General features: G+C 36.1%; 1 protein-coding gene across 2 annotated transcripts in view; it reads left to right on the plus strand.

Annotated features, from left to right (window-relative positions):
* LOC103677454 (syndecan binding protein) overlaps positions 1-12,833 on the plus strand; it is a 37,545-nt gene that overhangs the window by 13,488 nt on the left and 11,224 nt on the right. For both annotated transcript variants that reach the window (XM_040625522.1, XM_040625523.1), the window contains exons 2-4: positions 5,439-5,504; positions 10,211-10,289; positions 11,435-11,544. In XM_040625522.1, coding sequence (XP_040481456.1) covers positions 5,454-5,504; positions 10,211-10,289; positions 11,435-11,544 — 240 coding nt within the window. In that variant the 5' untranslated portion in view covers positions 5,439-5,453. The remainder of the gene's footprint in view (positions 1-5,438; positions 5,505-10,210; positions 10,290-11,434; positions 11,545-12,833) is intronic.

A 12,833-nucleotide genomic window follows, 5' to 3' on the forward strand; every position in this document is an offset into this window, starting at 1 on the left:
CTCTGTTGTATTTTCAGTTACATTATTGTATTTTTTCAGCTCTGTGACTTCTACTTGGTACTTTCATTTATTTTCTTTTGGAATTTTCACTTTTTTCACCCGTTGTTCTCCTGAGCTAGGTGAGCATCTGTATGAAGGTTATTTTGAACTCTGTTGTCAGGTGAATCGTTTATCTCCATTTCATTAAGGTTTTTTACTCAGGTTTTGTCTTGTTCTCTTACTTGGAATATTCCTTTGTTTCTCTGTTTTCCTTGATTTTCTATTGATTTCAGTGTTTAGATTAAAAAACCATCTCTCTTGGTCTTGAGTGACACACCTCACTTAAGAGATGGACCTCATCATTTAACTCAGTTCTCAGTTATCTCTCATAACTTTTTAATTGTCCAAGCAGCCTACTTTATTCTTAGTTGCTCCTAGTAGTTGAGGGTGTGCCAAGATCTGTCAGTGTTCTAAAAGGGAGTATCTCAGTCAGCACCTAGGTTCAGGCTGATTGGAAGCTCGACCTTCAGGCAGCAGCTTTTAAAGTATGCAAAATACTTCTTTCAGGGGAAGATTTCTGTCTGCTCATTCTGTGTTGTGCCCTAGGGTGATAGCCAGTTCACTTTTTTCGTTCGTTGTTGTTATTATAGTCCTGTTGAATTTGGGAATACAGGCTTCCTGGCTACCAAAGCCTGTTTATCTGGGGATGTGCCCTGTGGGCAGCAGCCTGTGTGCCAGGCCTGTATACTAGCTTCTTTCTTGGAGACACCAGTGACCTGGTATGGGGCAGAGGGAGAGTGCAAAGATGGCACTCACTAGCCTTCCCAGTCTCTGGAGAGAATTATAGTCAGCTCTTAGATGTGTGTTTAATTAGAAGCCTGTCCCTCAGGCACAGCAATGAAGATAAGCTAATTGACTTCTTTCATAGAAAGATTTGGAGGGGGGTGGTATTTATTTCAGTCTGTTGTCTCTGCCTTGTGCCCTGTTGAAGGTTGCCTGTTAACAACTGTTTCTGTTTGTTACAGTCTTAAGGGATTGATGAATTTAAGCCTTGCTGGCCACTACAGCCAGGCAATCAAGGAGTATCTTCTGGGCAGCAGCTTCCTAGAGTACCAGATGTGTTGTAACTGCAGTTTAAGATCACTGAATCTGCAGTCTCATATTTTCATTATCCTATGGGTTTTTTTAACAGCTGGGATTAAATAAACAAATGCCATTTTAACTTAATCACTCATCATTTTAAAAGCGGAGACCGGTTGTAGTAGTTGGTTTGATTGAGGGAGTGAGGTCAGCAACTCAGAAAATGATCTGTATTGCCATTCTAGGTCATATTATCTGGAAAACCTTACTAGTATGTTTCCTACCTCATTAACCTGGGTATTGCAGTTAGAAAGCAAATTAACTAGATGTCCCAAAATATTACATATGGTACCTGAGTTACGGAAACCTTTAGTCTGTACACACATAAAGACTTCAAGGAAGCTACCATGACATTGCCTTGGAGATAGAGAGTCAAATGGGAAAGTTGATACTGAGGCAGAATAGTCAGGTATTTTTTATTTTTAGATGTTCTAAAGGAACCCTGTAACTATTCCAAGTTCTGAGAAACCTCTTAGTAGAAACTAACTTGGGGGTTATTTTCTAAATCTAGGGATGCAGTGGGTACAGGGGCCTTTCGTTACTCATGGAGATAGTTGAGAGTCAATGAGGTTGCAAAGAGTTTACAGTGGGCCAAACCTGGTCTAGGGGTAAGTGGAGAGACCAGTTTTTTTCCAGGAACTAGACCAGTGAAACAAAGCTGTTAGGAATGTTGTGCTCATACTGTGGTAGAATAGATGGCAAGATGTTTTGCCTACTAATCCTCAGGGTCAGTGGAATCTTGTGATTGATTCTTAGTCAGCTGAAGGAAAGGCCTAGAAATAAAATTCTGTAGTCAGTACAATAATAGCATGTGAGAAGAATTTTAAGTGAAAATAAAACGAGAATTCACATACCGATGTAATAGAATTATATTCACAATCCCCTTAAATCTCATTCTTGGTCATTTTGAAATTCCATCCATACGTGAAAGGATTTTTCAAAGGTAGCTTGGTAGTTCTTCAAAAAGGGCTAATTATTTTTGACATTAGATCAAAGGTTAACTCATACAAGTTAATGGAATCCTTCAGAAAAATAATACAAGAATTTATTATTCTCCCTGAAAACTATGAACAGTTTGTGTTCAAAGTTGTAGACTTGAAAGATAAGAAAATTTGAATTTTTCAATGAATGTTTGAAAATATTTTGTTACTGCTTTTGACAATATTGGTCAAACTTTAATAAACATTTGATTTCTTTTAGGATAAGGAATCATGCTAGATAAATAAGAAATTAAAGGCCTTGCTCTCAAGAGCAGAGCGAAACATAAACTAACTGTATAACATAAGGCAGAGTGAAACTTCTGAAGTGAGGGAAACGGTGTTAGACTGACGTCATCAAAGCTATCCTCACAGAAGTGGCTCTTGACTGGGATTTTGATAGAGAAGTCCTTGAAGGACATTCTGGGAAGAGGAAGCAGCTTTTGCAAAGATATGGGACACAGAAGAACTCAACCAGGGTGGGAAATAGCAAGTAGTTTGCGGCTAGAATGTTGTAATGCTTAGAAAGAAATTACGTGAAATGAGGCCACGAAAATAGTTTGTGAAGTAAAATCATTGAGGAATTCTTTGTATTTTAGGAGAGTGATGAGTTGATTAAGGTTACACACTTAGAGCAAACTTGAAACTAAATTTTTAAAAAAGCATAAGGTGGGGTGATATTTGTTATTTAAAGCATGAGAAGCCCATTTTATTTCTGGGATTGAGTTTGAGTATTTGTGAGTATGAAGTAACTTCTGGGGAATGAGTGACCTAAGAGTTGTTCAGACAACTTAGGTTAATATTTGTTTAAGGAAAAGCTTCTATGAGGAAAATATTTGAGAAAACTGCTCACTGAGTTTTGAAATTTACCACTCATCCAGTTCCTTTTTTATGAGGAAAAGGGGATCTTGTAGGTGGCCAGTGACAGAACTAAAAGTGGAAACCAAAAATAATAATAGTACTAGATTAAAAGTCAACATTTGTACTAGTGAATTTAAAATGATTTTATGGATATTGATAAAATGGTTGGAAATGTAAATAAAACGTGTTTAAGTGGGAAGCTTAATGATTTTTTGAGACACAGAAAAGGTGCTCCATTTTGTTTCCCTGGATTAATAGAATTAAACCATTTCTTATTGTGCTTTCTCATGAATTTGCATTTTATTCACAAATACAAGCCTTATTTCCCCCTTAAAAACTGTATCAGGCCATTTTTTTTAAAACATTTTGTTTATTTTTGAGAGAGTGAAAGGGAGGGGAAGAGCACGAGCAGGGAGGGGACTGCAGACTGCACTGAGCACAGAGCCCGATGCAGGGCTTGATCTCAAGACCCCGAGATCGTGACCTGAGCCAAAACCAAGAATTGGATGCTTAACTGACTGTGCCACCCAGGTGCCCCAGAGTACATACATTTTTTAAGAAGTACTGTTACTCAGCATCTAGCCAAGAGACAGAAACCATATAGTAATTTGAACAGTGAAAATTTAATGTACATAATTATTAATTATAACATTAAAGGAACAGGAACTGTAAAAAGTAAAGTAGTAAAAAGTAAAGAGAATTTTAATGAATACAGGAAGATCAAATTTAATACGTATCTCCTAACCCCAGGGCTGAGTTAGAGTGCCCCAAGAAGAGGCTGCCCTCTTCCTATGCCTAACAGCCCAGGCCTTGTTGGAGAGTGCAGCTTTTACTCAGTGGATAGTGAAGTTGGTTTCTCAAAACGAAACTTACTGGAGATTCTCCCTGTGGAGTGCTGGTAGAGGCCAGCTATAGGAAGGTGCTGCACCTTGGAACTTGCGGCACATGAGGGGAGTGTTACAGGGAAAGCTACTCATGGGGCGATGCCTTGCAGGTGGCAGCATGCTTGGGAAGCTGCTGGACAGAGTGCTGGGGTCAGTGTTGGTTTTGTGCACTGCGGGAACTGGGTGCTTTAGAAGCTGCTCCCTGCGAGGAGCAAGATGCTAGAGAAACAGGTACTGCAGCAGCCTGGCTGGAGTGGTATACTGGAAGCTGGAATGAAAACCATTTTCTCCAGTGTATCTCCAGCTCCCTGCGCTGACAAAGCTCAACCTCATGCTAGCTGGCCACAGAGCGATATTTAAAGGGCCCAGCTCCATTTTCACAGCTCACAGTAATGTGTGGATTTGGAGGTGGGAGGTAGTAAATTGATAGCCAGCTCAAGAACCTTTGACATACCTACCCTATGCCAGTTCGGGATATATTCTGTTTTGTTGGGTTTAAAGAAAGTACCAGATACTCATCTCAAAAATAACAAAATTTTCAAGTACATATCTTTGTGATACTTTCAGAGAATTTTGTTTTAAATTATTACAAAAAGCAGAGGTGCCTGGGTGGCTCAGTCGGCTAAGCGTCTGCCTTTGGCTTAGGTCATGATCCCAGGGTCCTGGGATCGAGCCCCACATCAGGCTCCTGCAGGGAAGCCTGCTTCTCCCTCTCCCACTCCCCCTGCTTGTGTTTCCTCTCTCGCTGTCCATCAAATGAATAAATAAAATCTTTAAAAATAAATTATTACAAAAAGCAATGGTCATTAAAAACATTGAACAGTATAGAAATGTTTAAAACATAATAATTTCCATCTTATTCCTCAGTCCTTTAGTATCTGTATCATTTACGTCTTCTAAAGATAAAATTGTTAACAATTAGTATGTATTTTTTCTAAGTACATCTATAAGAATATATGTGTGCCTATATAAATATATATATGTATTTTTTTTTCCCTAGTGATAGAGATTTCATAGATACTGTATAGGAGCTCTTGTAGTTTTTTGTTCAGATATAATTCTTGCTCATTTTCTAAGCACTTGTGTAAGCTAGGTAAGTCACATAACCACTCTATTTGATTTTTTAAACTTTTGAAATGAAGGGACTTTGAAGGGAAATTTGATCTGCAGTGGATATAGTTTGATAGTAGTAGTAAGGGAGGGAGAAGTAGTTTGGTAAACAGTAATAAGTTTTTAGTGTAGGCTAGATGTTCATATTTTTCCATGTGTTTTGCAATATTAAACATTCCTTATTGTGTTGAAAATTTATAGAAGTTTATATGTATCGCTGGTTTATATATACTACTTAAATTTCAGGGATGCCTGGGTGGCTCAGTTGGTTATGCATCTGCCTTTGGCTCAGGTCATGATCTCAGGGTCCTGGTATTGAGTTCTGCATTGGGCTCCTTGCTCAGCAGGGAGCCTGCTTCTCCCTCTGCCTGCTGCTCTATCTGTATCTGTGTGCATGCACGCTCTCTGACAAATAAATAAAATCTTTAAAAAAAATTAAATTTCAATGAAATTTGAATTACAGAATTTTTTTTAATTTTTTCTTTAGAAAAATCCTGCAAAAATGTCTCTGTACCCATCTCTTGAAGACCTGAAGGTAGACAAAGTTATTCAGGTATGTTCAAGTTGTTTGTGTAATTTTGTCTAATATATACAGTGTCATCTATTCTATTTACAGGTGAAGTGAAACAAAGAACTTAAATAGCAGATGTATTCATTTTTACACTTACACATTTTTCAGTTTGTTGATTATAGACTAAAAAGTTACAGAAAAGCTACCAATTCTTTTTCATTTCACTGTGAATTAATGGACATGGGATATTATTTCTTTAAAACTGTACTTAAACTCTTTCAACATAGCTTGTTTTTAAGATTAAAATTTAAATTAAATATCATATACTTAAGTTGATAAAATACACTTCAACTCTTTAGATGGTCATAGTTTTGTTTAAAGTTAGTATGTACTTTGGATAGGACCTATCTTTAAAAATAATTCTTTGCCTTTACTTTGAAGTTAAAAATTACAGAAATGGTGAATTCTGTTTGAAGTAGTGTAAAAGCACAATGAAAGCAAAGTGATTTATTTCCTTTTAGATGGAAGTGGCAGACATTTCATGTGTTTATCTTCTAAATGTCTAAATGTTAGATATTATAGTATTTCTAATTTCATGAAGTCCAAAGTTCTTTGTAGTCCTTCAGGTATTAACTTTGAAAATAGATGCTTCTGTTTAAGAAAGCTTGGAAATAAGGGTCAAGTCTTGCTGTTTTCTGTTTTTATTCTGTTTAGCTGGGGATAATTTGTAGTACTTCAAAGCTTCTTACCCTGAGAATCCTTTTACTTGGGCCTTGGCCCCAGTTTACGCTAAGTAAGATTTACTTCTTAATAAGTATTTAATGGGCATAAAAATTTATTACAAACTTGTGATAAGTCTTAAGCAACGTCAAGGATAAGAGTGTCTTTTAGGCAAAATGTTGGCTTTTCTAGGGTGAAAACCCCCAGCAATAATAGTGGCAGCTGTATGGCTGAAATTGTTATCTGTAGCAATAATTGGGTAAATATGGGGGGAGATCATGAACACATATATTCCATCATATATCTACTGAGGATATTAAAATGTGGCTTATAAAATCTCTGATTTCTGTTCAGCTGCTAAAGTCTTTGATGCTTCAATTTTAAGAGGTTTGTTCGGTAACCTTAAATGCTGTATTCTTTCTGCAGTATTTTGTCAGTATTTTTCTCATCGGGTTTTTATTTCTGCACAGTTCATCTGAACAAGCATACTTAGTTTTTAAAAAGCTTTTATCTGAAATATGTAACCTTCAAGAATAACAAGCCATTAATACAACATCAGAGCAGTAAATGATTTGCATACGGATGTGGAAGAATGACTAATCTGTTTTCATTCTTTTTTGTTAGTTTTTATAGAATTGAACTGTTAAGCATCTGCCTTCGGCTCAGGTGTTGATCTCAGGGTCCTAGGATCGAGCCCCACATGGGACTCCCTAGTTGAGCCGGGAGTCTGCTTCTCACTCTCCCTTTGCCCCTCCCCCCACTTGTGTGTGTGTGTGTGTGTGTGTGTGTGTGTGTGTGCGCGCGCGCACACACACCTCTCTCTCGCTCTCAAGTAAATAAATAAAATCTTAAAAAAAAAAAAAAAGAATTTGAACTCTAACCATAGTTGACTTTGAGCAGAGGTTTTTGGTTTTTGAAACAGGAAAAGGAAAGTTGATATTGACAAATGTTTGGAGAATAGGTCTACAAACACATCACACTGACCTCTTTAAGGAAAAGCAAATTATATAGATATTTCCATTAGAAGACCTTTTATGTTCTGAGCAGGAAGTTAGCTGCTTGGAGATGTAACCATGAGTAAGAAGGGGGGAACATGAGTTTTCATTCTTTCTTTATTTGAAAATATTCCTGCCTTAGCCACTACAGTCTTGGGCTGGTTTTTCTTGTTGCTGTTGTTTCCTTTTCTCTGATAGAGGTATTTAAGTTTATTTTTGTTCTTGAGATGTCCTTGCACAGGTAGCATTTATTTCTAATCTTCTGCCCTTGTTACACCACAGCAAAGCTAAATTTGCAGCAGTGAACTGGCAGTTCATATTTTGTAAACTATTTTACAAAAGCCATTAGGCTGTTGCTTTCAGCAGCATAAAATCCCTGAATCTCTATCCATTGTGAATCCTTAACAGTAGTCTGTGGTTGTTATGCCTATATAAAGTAAGCTTTTAAGAAGCAGTGATGTAACAGAGACCCAGTGCTTATAGTCTCCTAAGACAGTGAGCATGGCTCCACATGCTCTGGCAGTAACTGAGTAATCCTTGGGGAGCCTCATTCCTTTTTTTTTTTTTTTTTTTTTTTTTTTTTTTTTATAGTTTGAGATTTCACATGAGTCTGAAATAATGCTACATTTAATGGCATATAGTCGTTAAGCCCTTGATGTACCATCTTCTGTTTTATTTTTATTATAGATTACATAAATATATAATTATTAGCTTTCTATATATATTCTCACTTCAGTATTCCTTGGGTAAGAAAAAAGCAATGAGTAAAAGAACAGAAAATAATGTAAAAAGGAACAATTTTTAAAAATTAATACATTTTATTATTTTTTTATTTTAGAGAGGAGAATGAGCAGGGGAGAGGGAGAGAGAATCTTAAGCAGACTATATACTGAGTGCAGAGCCTGACTTGGGCTCTCATGACCCTGAGGTCATTCATGACCTGAGGTGAAACTGAGTCAGGCACTTAACCGACTGCATCATCCAGGTGCCCCAATACATTATATTTTTTAAAGCAGTTTTAGGTTCACAGCAAAATTGAGTGGAAGGTACAAAGACTTTCCATCTTAATTCTCCCTCCCCCAGCACATACACATAGCACATCCTCCCACACTGTTATTATTCTCATCTGTGTGGTACGTTTGTTACAATTGATTAACATACACTGACATGTTATTACCACTCAAAGTCCATAGTTTACTTTAGGGTTCACTCTTGGTGTTGTATACTTGGTATTGTTTTGACAAATGTGTAATGACATAGAGGCACCATTGTTGTATGGAATCTAGTATCACATAGAAATCTGTATTACAGAATACTGCTCTAAAAATTCTTGTCTATTCTTGCCTCCCTCCCCACTCATTTCTGGCACCTGCTGATCTTTTTACTGTCTCTGTAGTTTGCCTTTTCCAAAATGTTAGACAGTTGGAATCATACTGTATTCAGGCTTTTCAGATTCGTTTCTTTCACTTAATAATATGCATTTAAGTTTCCTTCCCTGTCTTTTCATGGCTTGATAGTTCATTTCCTTTGAGTGAACAGTGTTGTGTTTTTTTCCTTAGAGATTATCCAAGAAATAATCCACTGGCTCCTAGCTCTTTTTAGCTGATAGCTGGTGAAAGAACTTTGAAAATTCAATATACTTGGAGCTTTTGGACTATTATTTAAAATTGTAGAGATTTTCATTGCATTTTATTTCAGTTTAGAATGTGACAAATTGTAAAACAATAAATACTAAAGTATGATGTAATAACAAACATGCCAGAACATTTACAATCCAAATGAGTGAAGTAGGATCCAGTGCTTTTATAGGCTATACTTATTTAAATTAAGCATCCATCACTCCAAGCATCTTTGGGACTATTCTTGTCATTATTTTCAGGGCTAGGTTAAGGTATAGGTATAAACTTCATTATGTAATACACATATTTCCAATTAAGTAAAAAGTGATATGAGAGATTGGCCATACAACCAATCTTGTCTCTAAATGATACATGGCTGTTTTAGAAAGTCAGATCTATTTGTATAGGAAAAAGGATTTCATCTTGGAATACTTCATGTAACATGGGCTATGAAGGCAGCCTGAGAGGAGTTCCTGGCATACTTGAGCATGAGTAGCATTTTGATAAATATATACATTGCAAAACGATTTTGACAAGTTTGTTTAAAAGTTACAAATTACATTATTTCAATCATTATCCTTTTATGTCTGTGATAAAGTATGCATTTTTTCATACTTTGTAATTTTTTTGTATTTAGTAGAGTGTATCCCCTTCTTGCAGTTGCTAAAATGAAGATGAAGATAATTTCAGTAGGATATGCTGGAATGGCAAATACTAGCAACGTAGTAAGATTTAAACTTTGGGGTGTTTTTCCGATATGTGACTTGCGTGAATATGGTTGAGCTTTTTCCTTATGCAAATAAAATATTATTAGACTAGCTAGTAAAAAAAAAACAAAACGAAAATGTAAAATGTGTAGCCATACATTTTATAATGCATTTTCAAAATACTAATTTATTAATTTTCAACAGCAGTATGAAATATTGGCTGTATGGTACTTAGTCAAATTTTATATCATAGTGTTAAAATATTTAGAATATGAAATGTGTTTTAGATTTGCAGATTTTCTTTGAAAAACATGTTGAAGTGTGTAAAATTAAACTACTGTTTAAATTTTTTAAAAAAGATTTTATTTTTTTAATTTATTTTAGAGAAAGAGCAAGTGCAAGCAGTGGGGGGAAGGAGCAGAGGGAGAGGAAGGAGAACCTCAAGCAGAGACTCTGCCCTGAGCGCAGAGCAGATGCAGGGCTTGATCTCAGACCCTGAGCTCAAGACCTAAGCTGAAATCAGGAGTAAGATGCTCAACTGACTGAGCCATCCACGCACCCCAAAATTAAACTTTATTGAATTAAGACTTCAGTGTTTTAGTTTCTTCTTAGAAGTACTAAATTTAACTTACAAATTATATAAGAATTTTTAAGTAAGTGTATATATAACATTGTTATATATATGAATTTTCTTTTTTCTTTTTCAGGCTCAAACTGCGTTTTCTGCAAACCCTGCCAACCCAGCAATTTTGTCTGAAGCTTCTGCTCCCATCTCTCAAGATGCAAGTAGGTTTATACTTGAGTTCATTCTTCCTGAACTAATATGTTTGAGTCGTCTTTTACTGAAATAGGGAATCCAAGATTTTTTTAATCTGCAGCGTGAAATAATGTGGTTAAAATTCTAGTAATAGTAAGAAAAAAATGTTTCCTTCAAAAAAAATAACCCTTTAATCAAGAAAGTAAACTGTGAATATGAAGATAGGTTTTATAACTTAATCAGAATTAAGTGAATTAAGTAAAGTCTCAACCCTCATAAGACCCTAACTTATGACTGATTGATTTATGAAGAAAACTTATATGTGAGCTATGCCCCATGCTACTGCTCTTGAACTTCCTGAACTGTCCCTCCATCTTTTGGGGTGAGGGTGGGGTTTGAAATTTTCAACCACTTCCTTTTGGGGGAGCTTCCCAAATTCTGGAATCTTCATTAGGTCTCCATATACTTATCTTTGGTTCCTTTTCCTTCTAAGTTTATAGGGATTTAGGACAGAGCCCCTAAATAATACGACTTAAGATAAAAAGAGTATTAAAATAGGTTTTTGTAGCCAGATATAGCTATTGATAACATTCTTTCAGAAAATTCATTTTAATCACAAACTGTAAAAAAACATTTGGAAATAGTACCTAACTCTGCTACTGGGTTAAGTACTGTTAGTGTTTAAATACATTGTTTCCAAGATTTCACTGGAATGTGGTTAACTTTTTTTAAATAAGATACTAAATAGACTTCTATAAGCTTTGGGTTTTTTTTATTGTCATTCAGAAGAATCATTTCATAGCAGTGTTTATTAAATGAGTTGTAAAGTAGCTGGCTTGACAATAAACATTTTAGTCAGTTGTTCTGAGGTGGAGAATCACTGGTATGCTTATGAAATTCCTAATCAAAGAGGTGTATTTTAAGAAAAAAGAAAGGCAAGATAATTTATTTGGAATAATTATTTCTATCTTGACTGTTTCAGCTTTTTCTATATTTCCCATTTCTAATTATCATTATAGAGATAAGGGGACGATTTTCCAAATTGCTAATTTAGATTCATTCTAGATTTTATAGCATACATGTAATTTTTTAACACAAGTAGAAGCCCATAATAACAGTTTTCATTTTAAATATTCTAATGGGTTTTTAAAATCTATTTATTCATTCATGTTAGATCTCTATCCTAAATTGTATCCGGAGCTCTCCCAGTACATGGGCCTGAGTTTAAATGAAGAAGAAATCCGTGCAAATATGGCCTTGGTCCCTGGAGCATCAGTTCAGGGGGTACGTATACTGTACTTACTTTTGATTTGTATAAAATCATATTTTAGACATAGACAAATGCTCTCCTCCTCTTCATGGCCAACTCATAAATTTATAACTTTAGCGTTGACCTCTCTTCTCTCATTTTAGACTGCCTTCTGGATATCGCTTCTTAAATGATCTACTTTCTTTTAACCTTTTACCACTTTCCTAATTTATTAGGAGTTAAAGATCCAAATGCCTTTGACTAGTCCATTCTCCTTAGTCTTCTGCATTTAGTCAGTTACTAAGACCTAGTGATTCTGTCCTTCCCATGTTTCTTGTATTCACTTTATCCATTCCAGTCCTACTATAACCCTCTTCAGGGTTTCTGTACTTCTAATCTAGAGTATCACAGTCATCTCTTAAGTTTTCTCTAGTAACTTCTAATATCAAACAGTACTAAGCCGCTGCTAGGTTAATCTTTCTGAAATACAGGTCTGTCATACGTTTTTTTTTTTGGTCATAATCTTTTAACATTCCAAAGTCTAAATTAGCTCCCTATAAAAGACCCCAGATTCAGGCTTTTAAATATAATGTATCTCATAGCCTCTTATCACTTATTATTATAGTTAAATCATGAAGGACAGGGTTGATAGTTGTTTTGTTGCCATAACCCCAGTGCTTAATACAGTACCTGGCATTTATTAAATATTTATTAAAAACTTGCTTATATTAAGGCCCATTTGGTATGTCAAAAGAAGTAATTTAAGAAATTAGGCAAAAAGGTTGAAGAATTGAAACACGCAGGCATTGAACAGAGATGTAATTACAGAAAGTCACTGCTCCTTCTAGGACTGGAGTGACACAGGGAAGAGTTTGGAGAATTCAGAACCTAGAATCTTGGGGAAAGAGCTCCTTGGAGCTGGGCCTCATCACACCTTGGAGGAGCGGACACTACTGTCAGTACTTGTATCTGTGAGCGGTTGCAAGCCAGGCTGGTTCTGGGAGTGTGGCAATAAAAGCTGGAGAATGGAATCAACTGGTGCCACCAGGGTTAAGGGCGAGGCCCAGGCAGAGCTGATAGGAGCTGGAAACAAAGAGGAAGGAACAAGGCACTTCTCTTCCAGCCTTCCAGCCTCCTGTGGTGGATGCTAACCAGAAGTCTGCTGACAAAGGAGTATGTAATTTGCACAGTTTAAGCTCCATCATCACTATGTACGGTCTAGGTGGGTTTGGAGCTGACAAACAGTTGCTTAATACCCAGCGCTGCCTACTCCTTTGACTACTCTGTATATCCACACAGTTTTTAACTTCAAATGACAGCAATA

This window comes from Ursus maritimus, unplaced genomic scaffold, assembly GCF_017311325.1.
Source record: "Ursus maritimus isolate PB19 unplaced genomic scaffold, ASM1731132v1 scaffold_9, whole genome shotgun sequence".
NCBI classification, from domain to species: Eukaryota; Metazoa; Chordata; class Mammalia; order Carnivora; family Ursidae; genus Ursus; species Ursus maritimus.